The sequence below is a fragment of the Vulpes lagopus genome, chromosome 8 (assembly GCF_018345385.1).
Source record: "Vulpes lagopus strain Blue_001 chromosome 8, ASM1834538v1, whole genome shotgun sequence".
Lineage (NCBI taxonomy): Eukaryota > Metazoa > Chordata > Mammalia > Carnivora > Canidae > Vulpes > Vulpes lagopus.
The window spans coordinates 67,939,113-67,962,695 of NC_054831.1; the positions used below are offsets into that span (position 1 = coordinate 67,939,113).

A 23,583-nucleotide genomic window follows, 5' to 3' on the forward strand; every position below is an offset into this window, starting at 1 on the left:
ATGGAAAGCAAAACCAGAGACGTAAGAACATTCAAACCCACTCACTGTGCAAATAATTCCACATCTGAGATTTTATCTCAAGGATGTTATTTAACAGAGCCAAAACCATATGCTCAAAAGTGTTATTACAGATTTATCTATAAAAACAAAATTATAAAATGCATGAAAATTCCAACAAATAAATGACCATCTTATTTAGACAAACTATGGGAAATCTGCACAATACTATATCATGCTATGATTTCAAAGTGATCTCAAAATACAGCTGAAAGAAAAAGACAGACTCCAGAATAGTCTGTATGTGATAGTTGCAGCCATAAGACCATATAAGCTTACAGAAAAGGACTGGGATATAATTTGCCAGAACAAAAATATTTGACCCAAAGAGATGAGGCAGTGGTGTTCCTATACACACATTTCCTTTAATATTTCTTATATTTTTATTTATTTTAGGGAGAGAGTGTGAGGTAGGGAGAGGGAGAGAATCTTGAGCTGACTCCCCACTGAGCATGGAGCCCCACCTAGGGCTTGATCTCAGGACCCCGAGATTACAACCTGAGCCAAAATCAAGAGTAGGATGCCCAACCAACTGAGTCACCCAGGAGCATCATAATATATTGTTATAATATTTATATATATTTATAATTTATATTGTTATAAGATTTTTTATATAGTTAATGCTAATCACTTTTCATTAATTACTTGATATGTAAAGCTCTCTTTCGAGTTTTTTCCATTTTAACAATAAAAATATTTTGGCAACTCTTGTTGGGTTGTGCAAAATTGTCTTTTTTATGAACCGACTGTTTTATGGGGCAAGGTGAAATCAAACATTCTGACATGTCCTGGGGATAAAGCCAGCATCCCTGTGATCATCCTTTAAAGAATCCCCTTTAAAATACGCATATTAGCCACCGGGGCTTTTTAACATTAGAATTCCATTTAAGTACGAGTTATACCTGAAAAATGATGCAGCAGCACCTGTAGCTTTAGACCATTATTTGTTTTATGATATATAGGAATTGAAGGAGAGCAGAATATGCCACCCCAAAGTATGGCACTTCAGAATAATGCTTATTTTGAATTGAAGTTACTTAAGGAATAGCTTGTGCAGGAAGGACACTCTGATGCTCCTCTGTCTCCCAGAAGGCAGGTAATAAGTCTCCCACATGAAGACGCTCTCAGTTTACCAGGAGGGTAGAAGGCATCCTTATGGCCAGAGGTAGGGAATTGGAGGCCTTGCTACTTCTTCACTGATTTGCCCAAACTTCTTTGTTTTGCCAATTCTTTTTAAATTTTTTTTAAAGATTTTATTTTATTTACTCACACACACACACACACACACACACACACACACACACACACACACAGATGCAGAGACACAGGCAGAGGGAGAGGCAGGCTCCATGCAGGGAGCCCGATGTGGGACTCGATCCCTGGTCTCTAGGATCAGGCCCTGGGCTGAAGGTGGCGCTAAACCGCTGAGCAACCCAGGATGCACTGTTTTGCCAATTTTTTCACAAATTTATTGCTTCTTGGCATAAAAGGCATAAAACCTGTCTGCTTTGGTCATGATGAGTCTCCTATTTTTATGGGCTCCCATACGTAGGAAATTGAATTTGCTTTTCTCTTGTTCATCTATCTTAGTTCAGTTTATTTATCAGACCAGCCGAAGAACCTAGAAGGCAATAATGGAAATTCTTCTCCAATATCGTTTTGGGGTCCAAAGTGGGGGTTATCCCCTGGCTGGACACTGCTCGCTCCAGGGTTTCTGCAGCGGCCAGACCCTAGAACCCCTGCAAGAGCCAGTGGAAGGTAAGAACTCTAACCATGTCACTCTCCCAGGTCACGGCCTACCGGGTCTCTTGGGAACAAAAGTAGTGAGAGTCCTTTTCTTTTTCTAAGTTTAGATTAGCAGGAGAAAATGAAAGGGTCCCTAGTTCCTTTCTGGAAAGGTTTATTATAAGTATCCTTATTTTCTATGGATTCCTCCCAGAAATGGTCATGATTTTCTTTTGTCTCTGTCTTTTATGGCATCTGTAATAAGGAAGAAAAGCAGAGGGGAGAAGGCAGGCCTAGATCTTATAAGCCTGTTGTTTGAGCTGGCGTTACCAACTGGTAAGCTCATGGTTCTCACCAGTCCAGCGTCTGTCTAGGCCAACTTTGCTATGGGTCCCCTAGGTAAAAACTGGATGAGGTTTTCCTTTTGTCTTGTTCTAGGGCCTGAGAGCTTGGGCTATAACCACTGAGGATATCCTCTCTGGTCCCCATCAGCCACAAGGTACATGTACCAACGTGCATTTTGGGTGCCAGTCAAATAGAATGGGATTCTGAGATGTGAAGTCATCACAAGCACCATTCTCTTTGTCTTCCATGCAAGCTCTCAGGGGAATTTGTCATTAAGGGTCCCAGTCCTTAAAGGGGCTTTGTCATTACTACCTTAATGGACTTGTTAGTGCTAGAAAAGTCCCATCCCAGTAGCACCTGCCTGGTGACACAGATGAGCACGTCTCTGACTGGGGACAGGGAAAAGTAGAGGCACCGTATTCACTACATCATTGTTACCGCCTATGATAACGAGGGTCTCTGCTTTCTTAGGCTAACACTGGGCGTGAATTTTCTGGGTCTTTAAGGGCTGTACCTTTTGCATTCTCTGTTGGGACACCTCCTGTATCCGTGGTTAAGCCTTATGGCTTATTGGTTTGTGTCACTATTGAGATTAATATAAGATCCTACTGATCAATGGCCACATGAAGGATCTCTGATTTGGAAAAATGTCTATATTTGGGGAAAAGAATTGCTTTTAGTGAGCTCTCATCCTAAACAACTGACTTACTGTATTTGCAAGATTATTTCTAAATAAGACAGAACACTGAAACATTAATTACCCAAACCTAAGTTTTACCTAATTTTGGCTTAAAGATATTTAGATAAAGAACTAAAGATATTTGAGTCTATTAGTAAACATGTCTTGTACCACAATGAAAAATTAAAATATGAGGAAGCCTATATCTCTAGGAATTATAAAATGTATTCATTAGTTTGTCAATCTAAAGTAAGCTGATATGACATACAGTTAGCAATTGCTTATTTCTTAGTTTTTTTTTTTTTTTAGAAATTATGGTTTCCAAGAGTTAAGAATGAATTCTAATAAGTATAATTAAAATAGAAATAGAGTAAATAGAGTAGAAATAATAAAGAAAACAAATCTTTATGCAAGAAAAGTGCAAAATACCTTGGGGCAAGAAAAAGTATCAAGTATACACATGCATTTTTGTTAAGAGGGAAGACAACAATTTTGTCCTAAAATACGATTGGTTATTTCAGAATGAGAAAAAGGGAAACAAAGAAGAAACTAAATGGAAATAGGCAGCTGGAAAGAGAAAGAAGGAGAGAGAGAAAGAATTTTAGTTTGTGTAATCAAGTGGCTAAAGTTGAATTATTAATATAGAGATTTTATTTATTTATTTATTTCTTAACAGAGGTTTTAAAAATAAGCTTTAATAGGGTGCTTATGTAAAACTAAACCTTAATTTTCTTTCATTTGCAAAAGGGACAAAGTTTTGTTGGACGACTGGTCTGCTGCTTATTATAAGAGACTGTGAAAGATTTTTCTTTACCCTTTTAAGTAATCTTCTTAGAAAGCAAAGATTTTGTGTCTTACAAAATAATTTCCTGATCTCCATTTTGTTTTAATCAGGTTTTTGATTACTTAAGAACACTGAATCTTCTCAATATTAAATAAGCTAAGTGTTGCTCACAACTGTGTAACCTTCTGTATTTGTTTTATAATCTTTTATTGTCAATAGCTAATTAAGTCTTAAATTTTGTAATGTTCCATAACCCTAATTAGTTAAGTGCCCAAAACCTTTTGACATTTTTTAAAAGATTTTATCTATTTATTCATGAGAGATGCAGAGAGAGACAGAGAGGCAGAGACACAGGCAGAGGGAGAAGCAGGCTCCATCAGGGAGCCTGACATGGGACTCGATCCCAGGACTCTAGGATCACGACCTGGGCTGAAGGTGGCGCTGAACCGCTGAGCCACCCAGGCTGTCCACCTTTTGACATTTTTGAACAAGCTTCCCAAATCAAATTCTAAATGAAGTCTTTTTGACCTCAAACTAAATTTGGGATTTTCTAGAGGTTCCCTAGAATATCTCAGAAGATTGATTCCCCACCCCTTATAAAAAGATATTATACTAATTAAGCTTATTTGATATGTTAAATTGTCAAATAAGAAGTGATGCTAAACTTTATTTAGGAAATATATATGTTGAAATTATTAATATAAGTTTTCTAGAAATTCTATGAAATTCCTAAAAATCTGATGTGTCCTGGTATAATGCTATCAGTCATAATTCTAGTAATTATCTTAAAATATATGTTACAGAAAAAACCAAATTCCCTTGTCAATTGCATTATAATGAACTCTCATCAGATCTTTAACCATCTCATTTTTAAGTCTTTTGTCATTTACACAAGTTATTACTTAACTCTGATGGTTTTGCAAATATGTTTCATCTTCAGAGACATTCAGGGAAAGGACTCTGACAAATACCCTAGAACAGAGGTTTCTGATAACTTTAAGATCATATCACTGAACTAGGTAAGAATTTCTAGAACTAACGGAAAAACTGAATTCAAGCAGAACAAGAATTAATTACATGGGACTAAATGAACTGATGAAGATGATTACAATTTTCATGACTTTTTGTTTGAAATACTGCTGGTTCTTTGATGTTTTATTTCTCAAGCTTTAAGGAAAACTTTTTCTTTCCCCCTCCCCCCACCCCCCCCCCCACCTATGACCTAGAGCAATTTGGTAAAGTCTACCTATTAACAAATATGAAACAATTACTCTTTCTCCCTACCTGATCTCCCTGTGGATTCTCTCTTCTTATCCCTTCTGCCCCTCTCCCTGCTCATGCTCTCCCTCAAATAAATAAACAAACAAATAAATAAAATGTTTCAGCAAACAAACTTTGAAAAGTCCATGTGGTCAATTACTACTCTTGTTGCACTTATATAAATAATCAGGACAAGTTTAATGGGACTAGACTTATTTTGCAAACAAATTAGTCTCAGAAAAAAATTTTGTTTCATTGGAAAACTATAAATAAACCCTTTGGGATTACTAGATTCCAGTCCTGTTAATTGCTTTGAATGTTATGTTTTCTACCTGTAAACTAACTGGAGCTGAATTATTCCAATTTTCTTTAATATTTGCTCTAATGTTCCAAAATAAGCAATTTTCAATTTTCCAAAATTTCCAATTTTCTCCCACTGTCTGACTTGAAATCACTAAGAATGAAAACTCTTTTTCCAAAGCCATGCAAACTAATGTTAGACAACTTGATATGCACTTCAGGGAAATCACCACCACAGCTCATGTGTCAACAATCGTTGTGCCCATTGCTGTGAGGCTACTCACGAAGATCACCAGAGACATTCATACTGCAAGCCAAGAAATCTGTTAGATTGCTACTACTTGCCCTCATTTTATCTGAAAATGCTTTGAGTTCAATCTAGAGATCCTGACCAATGGCCTGCAGAATTTAGACTGGATTTATAATTTGCTCTAATCATTAACCCTTATTTTTATTTTGTTTCCATTAGAAATGCCTCCTATCAACTACCTAATTGTGAAATCATCAACAAAATGAAAGGGTCACTTACTGAATAGGAAGATACTTGCAAATGATATATCTGATAAGGGGTTAGTAACCAAAATATATATTTTTTAAATCATACAACTCAACACCATAAAACAATCTCATTCAAAAATGGACAGAGGACCTGAATAGATATTTTTCAGAGTAGACATGCAGACAGACAATAGATACATGAAAAGATGCTCAACATCACTACTATCAGGTAAATGCAAATGAAAACTACAATGAGATATCACCTCACATACTGGTCAATATGGCTAGTATTAAAAAGACAAGAAATAACAAGTATTGGCAAGGATGTGGGGAAAATAGAAACCTTGTGCACTGCTGGTAGGAATGTAAATTGGTACATTCACTATGGAAAACAGTATGGAGGTCCTCAAAAAATGGAAAACAGAAATACCATACAATCCAGCAATTCTATTTCTGGGTAATATTTATCCAAGGAAAATGAAAACACTAATTCAAAAGGATATATCTGCCCCTATGTTCATGCAGTCTTATTTACAATAGCCAAGATATGGTAATCTAAATGCCTATCAATAGATGAATGGAGTATTATGCTAAGTGAAATAAGTCAAATAGAGAAAGACAAATACCATAAGATTTCACTTATATGTGGATTCTAAAAAACAAAATAAATAAACAAACAAAACCAGAGATAGACTCATTGATACAGAGAACAAACTGGTGGTTGCCAGAGGAGAGGGGTGGGACGACAGTCAAAATAGATGATGAGGATTAAGAGAATAAAAATTCCAGTTATAAAATAAAGAAGTCATGGAGATGTGAAGTATAGCATTGGGAGTATGGTCAATAACATTATAACAACTTCGTATGGTGACAGGGGTAACTAGACTTACTATGGTGAACATTTCACAGTGTATATAGATGTCAAACCACGATATTGAATTCTTAAAACTAACATAATATTGTATGTCATCTATACTTGCATTAAAATTTTTTTAACTGATTTATTTTCAAGAGTAAGACTAATTCAGTAAGATACTGGAGCAATCTACCAATGCAACTTCTGAATTGTGAAACTTCCTGGAGATTTTATTTTATTTATTTATTTTTTAAAATTTTTTTAAAATTTTTATTTTATTTATCTATGGTAGTCACACACACACACACACAGAGAGAGAGAGAGAGAGAGAGAGAGAGGCAGAGACACAGGCAGAGGGAGAAGCAGGCTCCATGCACCGGGAGCCCGATGTGGGATTTGATTCTGGGTCTCCAGGATCGCGCCCTGGGCCAAAGGCAGGCGCTAAACCACTGCGCCACCCAGGGATCCCTTCCTGGAGATTTTAAAGGTGGGCCTGTAGAACAGAAAAAAACACCCCACCCCAAAATATGCCACTTTGGCATATTCATTATTTTGAATTAAAGTTACTCAAGAAACAGCTGGTACAAGAAGGACACTCTGAACCTCCTTTTTCCCCTGAGAGCAGGAAATAAATCTCCCATCTGAAGACACCCTCCTTGCGCCAGGAGGGTAGAAAGCATCCTCACCACCAGAGGGGGGGATTCAAAGCCAAAAATGCTGTATGAACAAAACCTTGTTACTTCTTCACTAATTTGCTACTTTAATCCCAAACCCCTGTTTTGTCAATTCCTCACAACTGTATTGTTTCTTTTTCTAAAAGGCATAAAGGCTGCCTGCTTTGGTCATTTCTTTGAGTCTCATATTTTTATGGGTTCCCGTATGTACAAAATTAAATTTGTTTTTTTTCTTTCCTGTTCATCTGTTTCATGTCAATTTAATTATGAGACCAACCAAAGAACCCAGAAGGGAAGAAAGGGAAAGTTCTCCTCCCCTACAGAACACACAGACACATATCAACTTCTCTTGTTTTTCCCTTTCTAAACTGCTTTAGCAACATAAAGGTGAAGAGAAAGAAAATAATACTTCAAAGATCATTAAATTTCTTAGAATATTTAACCTCCAACTTTTTTGTTCTTTCGGGCTTATTGTCATTCAGGAGCTCTGGTGCTTCGCCATTTGGGAGTTGAGGGCCACAGTGAGAATATACTAAAGCTAGAAAATGAGACTGTATACAGACTCAAATATTTGCATATCATTTCCAGAGGGTTTCCACTTGCCTTCTCCCAGCCCTCTGATCCCGGATCCACAGATATCCAATTAGGAGTCCCACTTCACAGGACTGTTATTTATTTTAATCTCTCTTTCTTCCAGTATGCAAATCATAAACAGCTCATAAATTCCCCTTGCTGTCTCTCCTAGATATCACGGTTTGGGGTCCCAGAGCCAAGTTCTTGCATTATTAGCCACTGCAGAAACTGTAGACAGGAATGTGCATTCCCTTAATAACCAAAGGGTCTGCACTAAGCAGTCTATATGCACTGGGATTGTTAAGAAAAATTCTCACAAACACTTGAAATGCAGATATTACTCTTCTTAACGTTACAATTCAGAGATGATCCAAATCTGCCAATCACACAGCTATCATGAAGGGAATGGCCTAATATTCAAAGTTAAGTGTGACTATATCCAAATGCTTGCTCTAAACCACAGTCAGAAAACACTGAAATTGGGCAGCACCGGTGGCAAAGCGGTTTAGCGCCGCCTGCAGCCCAGGGCGTGATCCTGGAGGCCCTGGATCGAATCCCATGTCGGGCTCTCTGTATGATGCCTGCTTCTCTCTGCCTTTCTCTGTCTCTATGAATAAATAAATATAATCTTAAAAAAAAAAAAAGAAAACACTGAAATTGTGGGTAATGTGCTAAAGAAACAGAAAAGCCTGCACAAGTCTGAGAGATCATTTTTGTTGTAAGGAAGGGAGGCAAGGACATAGAGGGAGTCCCTACCTTGGTCTAAGAATTATAGCACGTAGTTTCAGTCATAAAGAATATTCAAGAAGCTTAACAATGCAACAGCAAAATTCACAAAAAGAAAACTAATGCACTTAACACTAGTCAGAGACATTTTTTTGACCTTGCCAGTGAAAAAGTAATTATCAATATCAGATTTTACTGGTTTATTAATTTCATTTTAATTCAGGACAGGAAACAAATGTATGGTTTCTACATGGGTTTTTACACATTGGGGATCTGCAGTGACTTTAAAGTATAACTGCTGTAAGAGCTGAAATCATACTTGATTAGAACAAAAATCAGGGTCATATAGCTTATTCAGTATCCTAAAAAGTTACTCCATAACACATATACATACACATACTCATGTATTTTTAAAATTATCTACACATATATGGATTTAAAAATTATCTCCATTTATATTATTGTCCAAATTGAAATAATAGTTTCTGCCATCATTGGGGAATTTTGAGGATGACTGGATGGTGTTAAATGGAAAGAGAATTGTCTTTATAAATACTTATTTTAAACTTTAACTCTTAAGGCCAAAAATCCATGTATTTATCAGCCTAATTCAAACACTGGTATAAGTTCAAATGAGAAGTGATTAGGTCACAGGAAACAAAAATCTAGGATCAGAGGAGAGGAAGTAGTTTAAAAGGATAAAATGTCCCCATGCAGATTCCCCATAATCTTTCGTAGAACTGAAATTAACTGTACGATAATCATTCAACCATTTTGAAGTCATCTAGATAGACATCCCCATTAAATAACTGGGACATTTTTCAGCCCAATTTCACTGCTGAAAAATTTAAAATGACCACTGGAATGTATCTGGCAGTTTGGGATATTTAGCAATTTGGGTTCAGGATTATACATTTTCCTAATTCACGAAAGAATTCCTCTGCAGAAACAACCATAACAGCTATTTTGTGTGTGATTACATTCTTAGAAAGCAGGCAGGTTTACAGGAAAGGATGATTCCAGATATCCCTCAGAACAAACAGGTATTGAATAATTTCGAAATTAAATGTGAGTGGCATCTGAAAAGCTCAGATACTTGCGTGAACTATCAACTACTTAGAAATCATTTAGAATTAGTTTGCATATTGCCAGCCACATCAGAGCCTATAGAAATAGAAATATAAACTTTAAAGCAGACAAAGGTGAGCAAGGGAAAGGGTGTGCTTAGAAAATTTTAGATGAGATACAACAACAGATCATGAAGGATCACATAGATTAAGAGACACATCTCACAGTTTTGTCGCATAAAACACAGAATAGATGATTACCACACGCAGGTATTTCTCAGCAAGAATTATTTTTTCCTTGTTCATTAGATGAACTTAGTGAGGCTTGGAACTGGAAACAGAAGAGGTACCTTGGAAAACATTTCTAGGCAAGCTATATTTTACTGATTTTAAAAAGGTATTTTCGTGTCCTATTAGCACAGATATTTGTAACCTTAGGATTTTTACTTTAGGCTTTTTTTTTTTAGATTTTATTTTTATTTAGTTTCATCTATGAGTTCTAGAACAATTATTTGTTCTGAAGCCTTCCCTAGGAGGGCACCAATAATGAGGGGATCTCTACTTTCAAAGTTCCATTCGCTATCTAAAGACCCAAACATCCCATCTTTGTGAGGTAGAGCGCTGTTGATCAAGTATTTTAAACATTAGCCTTTCATTCCTGTATTTCATTAAACTCACAAATTTTTGAGGTGACAAACAAGCAATGAAATCTGGATTTGCAGCCGTGCAGGAAGTCAAATCATCTTGATTTACATAGAAAGGCCTGGGGGGGTTGGAATAAAGCAGCTCAGTGGCTAGGCTGTCAGTACGATGTGCAAATGCAACAAGTGACTGTCTACAGCTGGAAAAAGCATTTCCACTCTCCAGTGTCTCCCAGTCTCTCCCCCCCGCCCCAAGCTACTAAACTGTTCTCAATCACATACCAGTTTCAAACCAGAGTTAGAGCTTTCCCTGCTCAAACCACCTGAGCACTGACATCATAACACTGCAAATGACATTTCTGGCAAGATAAGGAAAACTTGTAAAAAAAAAAAAAAAAAAAGAAGAAGAAGAAGAAGAAGAAGAGAAGCAACTGACGCGATTTCGCTTGAGCTCACTCACAATAAAGGACATGCCCGTCTTCTGGAGACCACACCGGTGCATCTGGCCTGCCTCCCTGCCCGCGCGCTTACCCCAGGAATGATGCACTTAGTCTGAGGAGACATGAGGCGTCTGTCCAGCATGCCAGCCCAATTCCAAGTGGACCCAGCTCTCCAGAGAGCAGGAATGTGCTTCACGGGGGCAAGAACTCAATAAAACAGCTCAAGGCAGCCAAGTCTTGCTTTGCTGACCAGCATAGCAACTGCCTTCCTCGTCCTTGGCTGGCTCGAGGTGTGCAGTCTTAGCCAGCCAGTGTGACTTTCTCAAAGTTCTTCCGATTATAACGGTTCTGGAACCACTTAGGCCTCGCAGACAAGCTCATCAAAGTCAATTAACAAACACAAGTGGGAGGGGCTTTTTCTACTGCCAGTTACGTCAGCTGGCTTTGCAGGAGCAAAGCCCGCACACTTGTGAAAGCCCAGCAACATTTCATCAATGTCAGATGCAGGCCTTCCAGGCGGCACTGGCTGCGGCCGCGCTAAGGATACTCTCTCTACTATAGGACAACAGATTGCACAACTGGCCAAGCTGTCAGGGGTTCAAGAAAATGATCAGACTGGGGGAAAAAGAAAAAAAAGCCTGGAACAAAAGTGAGAACATTCTTTCGCTCACATCCGATGAAGAAATATTTCCTCCTTCGCATACAAGAAAGTGATATCTTTCTTTTGTGGTCACCTTTCACATTCTCCAAGTGCATGAGAAATACATTTTTTTTTCTCCACACAGCCACATAAATATCGCTTGGAGAAATTCAATTTCATTTCAACTGAAAACGTCTTTTCATCAAAAGACAATTTTAAAAAATGGAGCAAAAACCACGATACTCTAAGAACATGTTTGCAAAGCATGTAACAAAGGATTACTATCCCGAAGACAGAAAGGACTCCCAAAAGCCAATAAATAAAAGTCCCACAACATAAAAGAATATGGCAAATAAAAATGAATAAATAAAACCACAGAAGAGAAAATGCTAGCAGCCAAGACACATGAAAAATACTTGACTTCACTACTGATCAGGAATACAAATGAAAATCACAGTTTACCATTTCACAGCCATTAGGGTCAAAATATTTTAATGTATTTGAAATACCAGATTTTGGTGAGGATGTCAAGCAAGGGTTGGCATACTCTGGCTGAAGGCCAAAACTAACCAGCTACCCATTACCCATCACCTGCAAGCTAAGAATGTTACATTTTAAAATGACTGGAAAAAAAATCAAGAAGACTGTATCTTGTGACACTGAAAATTAGATGAAATTCAAATTTCAGTGTCCCCAAGCAAAGGTTCAAGCAAACACAGTCACGTTCATTCATATACATATGGTTTATGGCTGTTTTTGCATTACAGTCACAGGGTTGAGTAGTTATGAGATAGATCATGTCGCTTAGCAAGGCTTAAATATTTCTGATCTGGTCTTTTACAGAAAAGGTTTGCCAACCCCTGATGGAAAGCGGCCAGACTTTCAGACGTTGTTAGTGGGAGTGTAAATTGGTACAGCCAAGTTAGAGATTTTGCAAAAGGCGAAGGCAGTGAAGTTGTTAATGACCATGCTCTCGGATTGCCATCATCCCTCACACAAGCACACAGGGAGGCGTATGCACAGAATGTCCCTAGCAACACTGGGGATTTTAGTAAAAGCCTGGTAACAAATTCAATGTGTATCAACAGGAGAGTGGCTCAACAAGGTTTGAGACACTACAGCAAGGAGAGTGAATGGTCTCTAAGTAACTACATGGATTAAATCCCCACAAATATGTCCATAGAAAAAAGCAAGTTGTAAAACCTTTATACCTTAAGAACCTATAATATGATTTGTATGAAGTTTGAAAATAGGCAAAAATGCTATACACTTCCTGTAGGTAGTAAAAGAATACAAATAAACATGAAAAAGTACTAAATGCAGGAGAGTGGTTACATCTGGATAGGAATACATCTGGAAGAATTAATGGAGGGTGGGGTAACTCTGTTAGTGATATTTTATTTCTTAAACTCAGCTGCACCTCCACCATTGGCCACTATATTATTTTTTATGTTTTTTCTGTAACTCTGAAAACTTCATATAGGTGCATTATTTATTCATAAAAGAAATAATTTTAGAATTAGAAAAAAATAGTGGAAAATGGAATACAAAAATGCCAAATCACTGTATAGACACTAAAATGTTTATAGGACACTTTCATTATATAACAAAATACATATCATATATGAGAGTAAGTCAAAGAAAAAGAATAGCCTATCAATTTTTTTCTTTTCATAATAATGACTCCACGGTTAAAAACTTGTAAGGAAACATGAATTCTAATTATCATGGTTGCATTTGGGTAGTGGGTTAAGGGTAGGGTTTTTTTTGTTCTTTTAAAAAATTCAGTATTTTGGAGTGCCTGGATGGCTCACTCAGTTGAGCATCTGACTTTTAATTTTGGTTCAGGTTATGATCTTTGGGTCCTCAGATCAAGTCCCACATCAGGCTCCGCTTAAGATTTTCTCTTTCTTTCTCTGCCCCTCCCCTGGCCTGTGTTCTCTCTCTCTCTTAAGAAAACAAAACATAAAAAGATTAGTATTTTCAAACTTTTTATGGTAGGTTTATATTATTTTTTCAACCCCCCAAAAGTTTTAAATGTCTAACTGACAACCAAGGATTATCTAATTTTCTAGGGAAATTAGAAACCTTCGTTTAACTCACTATTTACTTTGGATTAGGATATTTTATATATTTTGAGAGTAAATACTAACTTGTAGAAAGTTGATAGAAATGCCAGTGAATTTGACCAGTAGAAACAAATTCATCCAGTAAAAATGCTAATGATTTCCATCTGTATAAAAGATAACCCCCAAATGACTGTTTTATTGTCCTGTACAACAGTAACCAGTTCTGTATGTTTGTAAGAAATCTTAGCCCGGTATCTTCCTTTCAATGACTATAAATAAATACATCTCTCCTGTAATCTTTTTCTTTAAAGATTTTATTTTTTCATTTGACATAGAGAGAGAGAGAGAGAGCACAAGCAGGGGGAGAAGAAGCAGGCAGAGAGAGAAGGAGAAGCAGGCTCCCATTGAGCAGGGAGCCTGATGCTGGGCTTGATCCCAGGACCCTGGGATCATGACCCAAGCCAAAAGCAGATGCTTAACCAATCAAACCACCCAGGCACTCCTCTTCCATAATCTTTTTTTTTTTTTTTAGATTTTATTTATTTATTCATGAGAGATACAGAGAAAGAGGCAGAGACATAGGTAGAGGGAGAAGCAGGCTCCCCATGGGGAGCTGGCTGCAAGACTTGATCTCAGAACCCTGGGATCACAACTTGAGCCAAAGGCAGATGCTCAACCACTGAGCCACCCATGCATCCCTTCCTTAATCTTTTAAACTAGTTTTACCATCTTGCTAGTTTTCTTGATGAATTAGAAAAAAATCTTTGACACATATTCCTTGTACATTTAAGATAAATGTTCTGAAATTTTTGAAAAATTATACTTGACCATCAGTTTTCAAGGTTTCTGGCAATGACATATATGATTGTGAGCTTTCCAAGTCTAGCTCATATTAATATATGATGCCACTAAAATATACTTACAATAGAAAAATGTCAGAAATTAATGCTGGTTTCAGGTAAGGAAAAAATCAACTAGGGTTTGAAAAGGAGGAGGAGGAGAACGGAAATTCTAGAAGGCAATTTCAGTGCCTTTCCAAGGTCCTATATATTCTTTAACACTAAACAACAGTATGTTCCTGGGATAGCATTTTTTTCACACATTAAATAGGATTTTTTTCTTCCCTTCAAATGGGACTGAGGAATATTTTCCTGATGACTCTGGGAAGACAAAGAAAAAAAGAGAGAAGATATAAGAGGTGTAGGTATCACAGACAAATAGACTATTGAGAGTATAAGCAAGGAAGGTGATAACAGAAATCCATGCAGGATTTTAGATCAGTGTATCATGCCAGAAACCACAAGAAATAACAAATCTAAGACAACTTGGTCACTTTCCAGTGTTAAAAGGTAGAAAAGGGAAGGCAATCTTAACTTAGGTGGGTAAGTCAGTATCCAGTAGTGATAATTTTTCCCCCCAAAGATTTTATTTGTTTATTCTACAGAGAAAGAGAGAGAGCATGAATGAGTGTGGTGGTAGCAGCAGAGCGAGAGAGAGAGAATCTCAAGCAGACTCTACAATGAGTGTGGAGCTCAACACAGGGCTTGATCCCACGACCCCAAGATCATGACCTAAGGCAAAACGAAGAGTCCAACAAACTGAGCCACCCAGGTGTGCCATGATTCTTTTTAAAAAACTTATTTATTTGAGAGAAACAGAGAGAGCAAGTGGGGGAGAAGCTGAGGGACAGAATATTCAAGCAGACTCCTCGCTGAGTGCACAGTACTACGTCGGGCTCAATCCCATGATCCTGAGCTGAAACCAAGAGCAGGATGCTTAACCAAATGAGCCACCCAAGAGCCCCTCCAGTAGTGACTTTTTGGTTTTTCATACATTTGGCAAATTTTCAAGCCAAGTGTTTATAATTTAGAGCATGTCTAAAATATACTCATAGTCTAGAATAAAAATGTTAAAAATGACATTTTCTGTTTTTTTTCTACATATAAAATAATTTCCCTGGCTTTATAATGTATTTTCATTATTAAGCATTGGAAAAAAAAAAAAACTAGAACAAAACAAAACAAATAGCAACACTTATCTTTGCTATCCCTCAGGTTCCTAATCTGTGAAAAGGGGAGATGACTTCAAGAGAATTGTCAGGATTGCATGAAACATCTAGCACACATCTGGCACATCAGAGATGACAAATAAATGTTAATTTTCTTTGCTATAACTGGGTGGTTCTCAGCTGGGAATGATTTCACCCTGAGGGGACATTTAGCAACGTCTAGGGACATTTTTGATTGCCACATTGGGATGGATGGGTGGTTTACTGGCATCCTGTGGGTAGAAGCCAAGGACGCTGCTAAATATCCTATAATGCACAGCCCCCATCTCCCACCAGAAAGAATTTTCCACCTCAATATGTCCATAGTGCTGAGGTTGAGAAACCTGAAGGTGCCCTTTATAGCGGTGCTATCAATGTGAAGTACTTTAAATTATAAACCAAGATGACTGCCTGTGAAATTCAAACCACATCTAGATCTACTCTAGGTTGCCTCAAAGTGGGATAGAGGGTTGAAGAGGCAAAGGGCAGGGACAGGAGAAGCCAACCTGCTGTGAATTGGGAACGGCTCAGAGGCAGCCCCTGGGAGCTCAGCCAAGTGCCTGGTTATTCTGTGATTTTCTATAGGAGAAGCCCAGAGAGACCACGACCTAGCTTGGCATCAGATTTCGGATGGAAGGACCAGAGGTTTCTGCAGTCCCTACTGGCATTCACACCACTAAACTTTTGCTTTAGCTTGTTCCCAATTCCCATCTACACACCCCTTACCATCCCCCAAGTTGTCTTTGCTAAACTGTGAAAAACGCTTAATGAAATTGCCATTAGAACCAGAGAACTCCTCGAGTGCTATTTTTATAACTAAAGAAGCATGTTCACCAATCTGCCGAGAGAAGGGTTCTCTTTATTTTGCTATATTTGTATTCAGAATTGTTATTATCTGTCTACATAAACAGAAGGCAGGAAGACAGCTTCGGCAGTACTGAATCCTCAATCTGAGACAACGTTCCCATTTGTTGTTTTAAACTTTAAAACAGCAGCAGACCTTTCTGGATGGTGGTGGCCAAAGTATAAATAATGTTGTGTTGCCAGGAGACCAAAAAAAAAAAAAAAAAAGGCAAAATTTTGGAGATCACATATTTTGAGTGGCCACTCCAGACTTCAAAGGCCAGACTGTTTATCTAATGGGCAAGGATTGTGAAAAAAACTCCCTTGATCACACCCCAATTTAGAGCTCGTGTCATCAATAGTGTCGTCTTTGATTATAAAAGGCCACGATATGTGTACAAATATGGATAATTATGGCGTGCATTAGCCAGACAGTGAATCATGATAACAAAACAAAACTCTAACGTGTGTGTACACTCTAAGCCTCACATGTGTTTTTGGTAAATAACAGCCAAACACATTGTTTTTCTCAAGAAATAAAAATAGCAAACAATTCCAAATGTCATAGAAAAAACAAAACACATAATGAAAATAGTCACATTTATAATTGTATTTTCTTTCCACCTAATATTGTTTTCACTAATGAATTCATTTTTTTAATATTTTTTTTAAATTTTTAAAATTTATTTATGATAGTCACAGAGAGAGAGAGAGAGAGGCAGAGACATAGGCAGAGGGAGAAGCAGGCTCCATGCACCGGGAGCCCGATGTGGGATTCGATCCTGGGTCTCCAGGATCGCACCCTGGGCCAAAGGCAGGCGCCAAACCGCCGCGCCACCCAGGGATCCCTGAATTCATTTTTTAAAAATTTCATGTGACAACAAATTCCAACAAATTTCTACTGATTATTGATTCAGAAGAATATGAGAAAAAAAACAAAGCAATTTTTTCCTGCATATGTACTATTTGACCCAAATGGTTATACTGTTAAATCTCTTTCCTCACGTTTTATTCCCATAAAGAGTCTGTTATCAACTCTGGCCCTAATTCATCTATCTCAGATGAGGGGAGGATCTTCATTTAAATCAGAGCCACTCAAATAAAGGAAGCTCCCTTCTTTTTATTTCATGAAAAATCTAGCAGTGGATGGAACTCAGCTAGCTTTTTGCCCTTCTTCCCTCCTTGATAAAAACTGTCCTTAAAAAAAAAACACACACACAACAGGGATGCCTGGGTGGCTCAGCGGTTAAGCAGCTGCCTTTGGCTCAGGGCATGATCCTGGAGTCCCTGGATCGAGTCCTGCGTCGGGCTTCCTGCATGGAGCCTGCTTCTCCCTCTGCCTGTGTCTCTGTCTCTCTCATGAGTAAATGAATAAAATCTTAAAAAAAAAAAACACACACAACATATTATGCACTTTACCATTAGTTAGAGACTTACATTGGTCAAACAACTTCCTTTTGGAGACAATGTCCTAATTTCCAAACATATCACAACTGACCAACTACAAGAACCGAAAGGGACTCTCTTCCCCACTGCTTGCTTTTCCACATTATTGGCTAAGATATACTTGAAAATATCCTTGAGTATTGTTATTAATAAAGAGTCACGGTAAATTTAACCTACCTCAAAGCTGCTACTTCAGACTATTCTAGGAGAAATAAAAGGAGAAGAGGTTGCTTTGTGGGGCTCCTGTGGCCTCTTTGTTCCCCCATGGATCTGTTCTATTGTAACCCTGACCCCAAGAGCCATAGTTTATAATTTTTTGGTACTTGCAACCTGCATTTAACATAATAAACCTCTCTTTCCTTATCATTAAATGTCTTTCCAGAGCAATCTATAAGAAAAATTGCTGATTACTTTCTACAGTAATTGAAGGAACCTGTGTAACTCAATGTGCCCTCTTTAATGGTTCAATATTTCCCTTTAAAACAGCTGCCACTGAATTATGCAATATGAGGTGTGTGCTGAGGATTAAGGGGGGTACATCAAGTGCTGGGTTTGCATTGTGTTTTGAGATACTCTCACCTCTGACACACACACCCCATTTCTTAATCCTCTTCTCCCAGCCCTGCTCTATCTGCCATCTTCAGGGTTTTCCTCCTGAAATTTTCACTTCTCACCTGTGTTGAGGTTTCTGTGAGGTGGTCTTAAATATCCCAGGTCTTTGGGTTCTAGGCTCTTGCATGTAACTCCAACTTGACACCTCCCCATCAACTTCCAATAAGATTCTCAAACGTATCTGCTTCCAAAGGAACTATTGATTCTCCCGCCTGCCCCCCAGCCCAGTCTTATACACTGTAGTGCATAGCACCACTGTCCTCCTGTGACCAGACCAAATACTCTTTGGCAGGTCCTGTCCACTCGAGCCAACCTTTGTCACCTCCCTTATGACCTGCTTAGCAATAGCCTCTATTTTTTAAAAAAATATTTTACTTATTCATGAGAGACACATAGAGAGACGCAGAGACACAGGCAGAGGGAGAAGCAGGCTCCACATGGGAGCCCGATGGGGGACTCGATCCCGGGTCTCCAGGACCACACCCTGGGCTGAAGGCAGTGCTAAACCACTGAGCCACCCGGGCCCAGCAATAGCTTCTAGTTGTCATGGCTGCTGTCCCATCTCCATAGACAGCCAAAGTTTTCTTTTCTTTTTAAAGATTTTATTCATTTATTTATTTGAGAGAGAGAGAGAGAGAGAGAGAGAGAGCAAGAGAAAGTGCAAGAGCTCACGAGCGGTGGGGAGGAGCAGAGGGAGAGGGACAAGCAGACTCTGCACTGAGCATGGAGTCTGCCGTGGGGCTTGATGCCACAACCCTGAGATCATGACCTGAGCCAAAACCAAGAGTTGGATGCTTAACCAACTAAGCCACCCAGGCACACCCAAAGTAGTCTTTTTTAAAGGATGAATTCATTTCAATCGTTCCACTGCTTAAAATCTTCTAATTGTTTCTCACTGCAGCTGAAATAAGCCATGTGCAGGGCTGGTGAGAACTGGCTCCTGGCCATGTTTCCAACCTCATCTCCCCTCACTCTGCCCATCGGCGCCACAGCTGAAGCCACAGTGGCCTTCCTGATGTCCCCAGACTGCACCGCACACATTCTGGTGTCAGGGATCTGCATCTGCTCTTCTATCCAGTTGGAATGCTTTCTCCGTGGACACATACAGGGCTGCCACCTTCTGACATTATTTAGTAAACTCATCTCCTCAAAGAAGCCCTGAGCTCTAGGACCAAGGTGGAACTACTCTCTGTCACATGACCTGGTTGGATTTTCTCTACAGCTTATAGCAATAGTTGAAGATACACCCAGTGTATCGATTTCTAGATCATATTTGCCTTGCCATTAGAATGAGCACAGGACCTGTGGCTTGTCCACCAAGCTAGTTTCAGCTGTAATGTGACTGCCATGAACATGGCTCTCTTATTGCTTTTGGAGGAATACAGTCTGGTCCACGATCTAGTAAAACCTGAAAGTACATTCAATAAAGTGGAAAGTACACTAGACCCAGAGACAGTAGAACTGAGTTAGTTCCAACTCTGCTGCCATTAACTAACTGGCTGAGTTACTGGATTTGCCTGAAGCCTCCGAAGCTTCCAAAGTGAAGAGAGGTTGTTCAACTGTTACTCTAAAGAGAGGCTAAGGACTTAGTCTAGACCTCCCACTAACAGTTCTAAGACTGCTATTCCATTAGACATGCTGGAGGAAGGGACTTTATACAACAGTCTCAACCAGTTAGAGCTTCCACTTATCATCTCTAGGAGATTCACAACTGATTTAGGTTAAAAAAAATTGATCAAAATAATTGGCACTTGCTTGGTTAATCAAATTTTCACCCCATTCTTCGTCAAACTAAAGCTTGTTGATATAGTGAGTCCTAGGACTATATCTGATATCTTGATGCATTTGCAAATTGCTCACATATAATATATACCTAAATAAAGTCTGCCAGACATTCTTTTTTTTTCCTTTTTTTTTTTTCTGCCAGACATTCTAAGTATTAAATAATGAGTATGATTTTTAGGACTTATTCGTCTTCTTTTTAAGATTCCAGCTTTAGTCAGATATAACTGACATATAAAATTGTAAGGTATCTAAAGCATACATTGTGGTGGTTTGATATATACATGTACATAGTGAAAGGATCCCTGCCATCTAGTTGGTTAATTAACACATTCATCATCTCACGTGCTACCTTCTTGTAGTGTGTGTGGGAACACCTCATGTTGTCAGCTGTAGTCACCAGGAGCTTACTTATCCTATAGCTAACTCTGTACCCTTTTACCATGTTCCCCCATTTTCCCCCACCATCTAGCCCTAGCAACCATTTTCCTAATCTACAATGAACGTCTCAGTTTTAAAAACATGAATTTATAAATCAGTACAATAGAATAAACTTAAGTAGATAAAAAATAGATTAATAATAGGAGGGAAACTGAATTAGGGATACAGAAAAGCATACAGGACTGCTAAAAATAAGATCATGAGCTCAAATGTAATGGCTCTTACTATGTGATTTAGTTTTACTAATTCCTCTGATGAAGCAGTGAAATGAATCGATTTTTCTAGATGTAAATTTAGTCTAAATCTCAAAGATGTAAATGTTTACTCCTTGATTTTTACTACAAACACGGACCCATTTTTATTTTACTTTTTTATTTATTTTTTAAAAGATTTTATTTATTCATGAAAGAATAAAGAGAGAGAGAGAGAGAGAGAGAGAGAGGCAGAGACACAGGCAGAGGGAGAAGTAGGCTCCACGCAGGGAGCCTGACATTGGATTCGATCCTGGGACTCCAGGACCACACCCCGGGCCGAAGGCAGGCATTAAACCACTGGGCCACCCAGAGATCCCAACACGGACCCATTTTTAAAGCATATATCTCCCCCATGCCCCTATTTTTATTATGGAATGATTGAGGAGTACCAATCCTAAGAAAACCATATATTCAAAACCACATTTTTTAAAACAATGGAGGCATGTTTCATCATTTGCTTTTATGAGAATAATTTTTTTGAGGAATTTTGGAATATATGACAAGTGGAACCCTTATTCATGTTTTCGAATGAGATTAAAACCTGCTTAGCATTTTATTTAGGGGAAACTTTCTGAGGGTTTATTATTCTTTTTTTTTGCAGTATGGTTATGAATCCACATCAAGAATGTTTATTCCTACCTGGCCCAGAACATGCACAAGCTGAATGATTTGTGTACCACAGATAAGTGAAGAAAGGATTAGGGAAACAGACATAAAAATAAAATTCTCACAAGTGAAGGACAGAGTGGGTAGTTCTAGCCCAAGAGAACGTGGGAAATACATCTGTGGATTTGCAATCCGAACTACTTTTACTGTGTGCATTCCTTAGGTTGGTGGTTCTCAAGGTGTGGTCTGAGGACCCAGAGATCATTTCAGAAGATCTTCGAGGTCAAAACTAATTCTCTGAGTATCAGATGAAAAACTGGAGATATCCCAAAAATAAATGTGACATTTTAAAACTGTGTCTTTATTCTCTATCCAATGAAATCGTACACTACAAATCTCCAAATGAGCCCTGAGGCTCGTTTCATCCCCGATTGTGATTCATGTCATTGAGTCCCAAATGTCAATCACTGTAAGTAGGCTCTTCAGGATAAATGTCTTGCAATATATTCCACACTGGTCTTTGAGGATGACAGAGGACGAGCGTCTTTGATGATGAGCACTACCATCTGGTAAGCAGAACTGCATAAGTGTATGTGTAGATCGACTATACACGTGCACCTTACAGGGCTCTGGGTGGCTCAGTTGGTTAAACTTCTGTTTTCAGCTCAAGTCATGATCTCAGGGTCCGGGGATCAAGCCCTTTGACTGGCTCCCTGCTCAGTGGGGAGTCTACTCTCCTCTCTCTTCCTCCCTCTATCTTCCTCCCTGCTCATTCTCTCTCTCTCTCTCTCTCTCTCAAATGAACAAATAAATAATCTTTGAAAAAATAAATAAGTTCGCCTTCGGTATAAGGATATTTAGGTATAATGTGGTTAATCTGTGAATTATGATATATACGATACATAAATCAGGTAAACACCATCACTTGCTTGAAACCGGGGGTTCTCAGCCTTGCTGCAAAGTGGAATCACTGGGGAGCTTTAAGTTCTTCCAATGCCTGAAGCCTACCCCCTGAGATTCTGACTTAATTGGTCTGGGACGAGGCTTGGGCATGTGGAGTTTTAAAAGCTCCCCAGGTGATTCTAATGTGCAGCCAAGATAGAAAACTATCGTGTTAGGGCCATGGCTGATTCTCCTCTTTTCTCAGCAGGTTTCATCACTGTTCCCTGCTGAGTCTTTGAGCCTTGAATTCTCGCAGCTCTTGAATGCATCCCCTGAAACCGAGTCCTTGATGTTGCCATGATACACCCTGTGTCTCCCAGAATCTTGGATCCTTCCAGAACTGGCTGCAGAGTCTACCTACTTCACGGGCAGTTTTTTCTCATATCCACTCCTAACTTTCAATCTGCTTCCAGCATTTGACACTTCTGACCTGTCCTCAATTAGAATTTGCCTTTAACACCAGCTCCCTTTGCCCCAGAGTCTGAAATCAGCCCTGTGCCCCACTCAGCTCCGGCTCCAAAACCCCCAGCGTGCTGAGCTCTGTCCATTCAGGAGAGGAAGTTAGTCAGATACAGTCTTAAACTTCTGCCCTTTGCAGAGTACGGGCATGATTGTGGTCATTAAAAACACTGCTGGCACAATTTAGTATTTCCAGATGTGCATATTTCCACAAGATAGCATTTAAGTACATCTGATATTTTTGGAGGCTGAAGAAATGAATCAAAAGAGAATTATGTTGTTTTTTTATTATGAACACGTAATGAATACATTTACAAAAAAAACATGTTCTTCATATCATAGGCATGTTCTTTTGTGGTTGACTTGTCTTGAACCCTGAAATCCACAGGTGCTTCGGAATAAGATAAGAACATATTTCAAGGCTTTATCCAAAACCAAATGAACAAAGCACAAATGTTCTAGAATGTTGTTTTGGAATTTCATGGAAGTTGGACTTAATTAGTCTTCAAGGAAGGGTTGTCCAAGGAAGTGCTTTTAAAAATCATTACTTTCTACTTACTGAATTAATGGGAAGCATTAATAAAAATTGGATGCATATCCTACATAGTTGGAGGAGTAAACTGCCATATTCCAAAGAAAAGTGAGGCTATCTTAAAGTAGAAGGTCCCCTAAGTTAACTATGCTTATTAAGATCAAATGGATCTTGTTTATTTTCAATCTTTAATCTAATGCAGTCAGAGGGCATAGCCCTACTGATGGAGTCTGAGGAAGGAGGAGTTGCATGTCTTCCTCCATCTGCTTTTTTTGCTGAACTTTA

The 23,583-nt window shown here is 38.6% G+C and overlaps 1 protein-coding gene across 7 annotated transcripts in view; it reads right to left on the reverse strand.

Annotated features, from left to right (window-relative positions):
• The window catches only part of CACNB2 (calcium voltage-gated channel auxiliary subunit beta 2), a 382,570-nt gene that overhangs the window by 172,839 nt on the left and 186,148 nt on the right, over window positions 1–23,583 (reverse strand). The window contains exon 1 of one of the 7 annotated variants that reach the window (XM_041767561.1): window positions 10,717–10,966. The exons of 5 other annotated variants lie outside the window; for them this stretch is intronic. In XM_041767561.1, coding sequence (XP_041623495.1) covers window positions 10,717–10,767 — 51 coding nt within the window. In that variant the 5' untranslated portion in view covers window positions 10,768–10,966. Of the gene's footprint in view, window positions 1–10,645; window positions 10,967–23,583 lie in introns of those variants that run through there. One more of the 7 variants, XM_041767562.1, reaches the window with a different exon arrangement.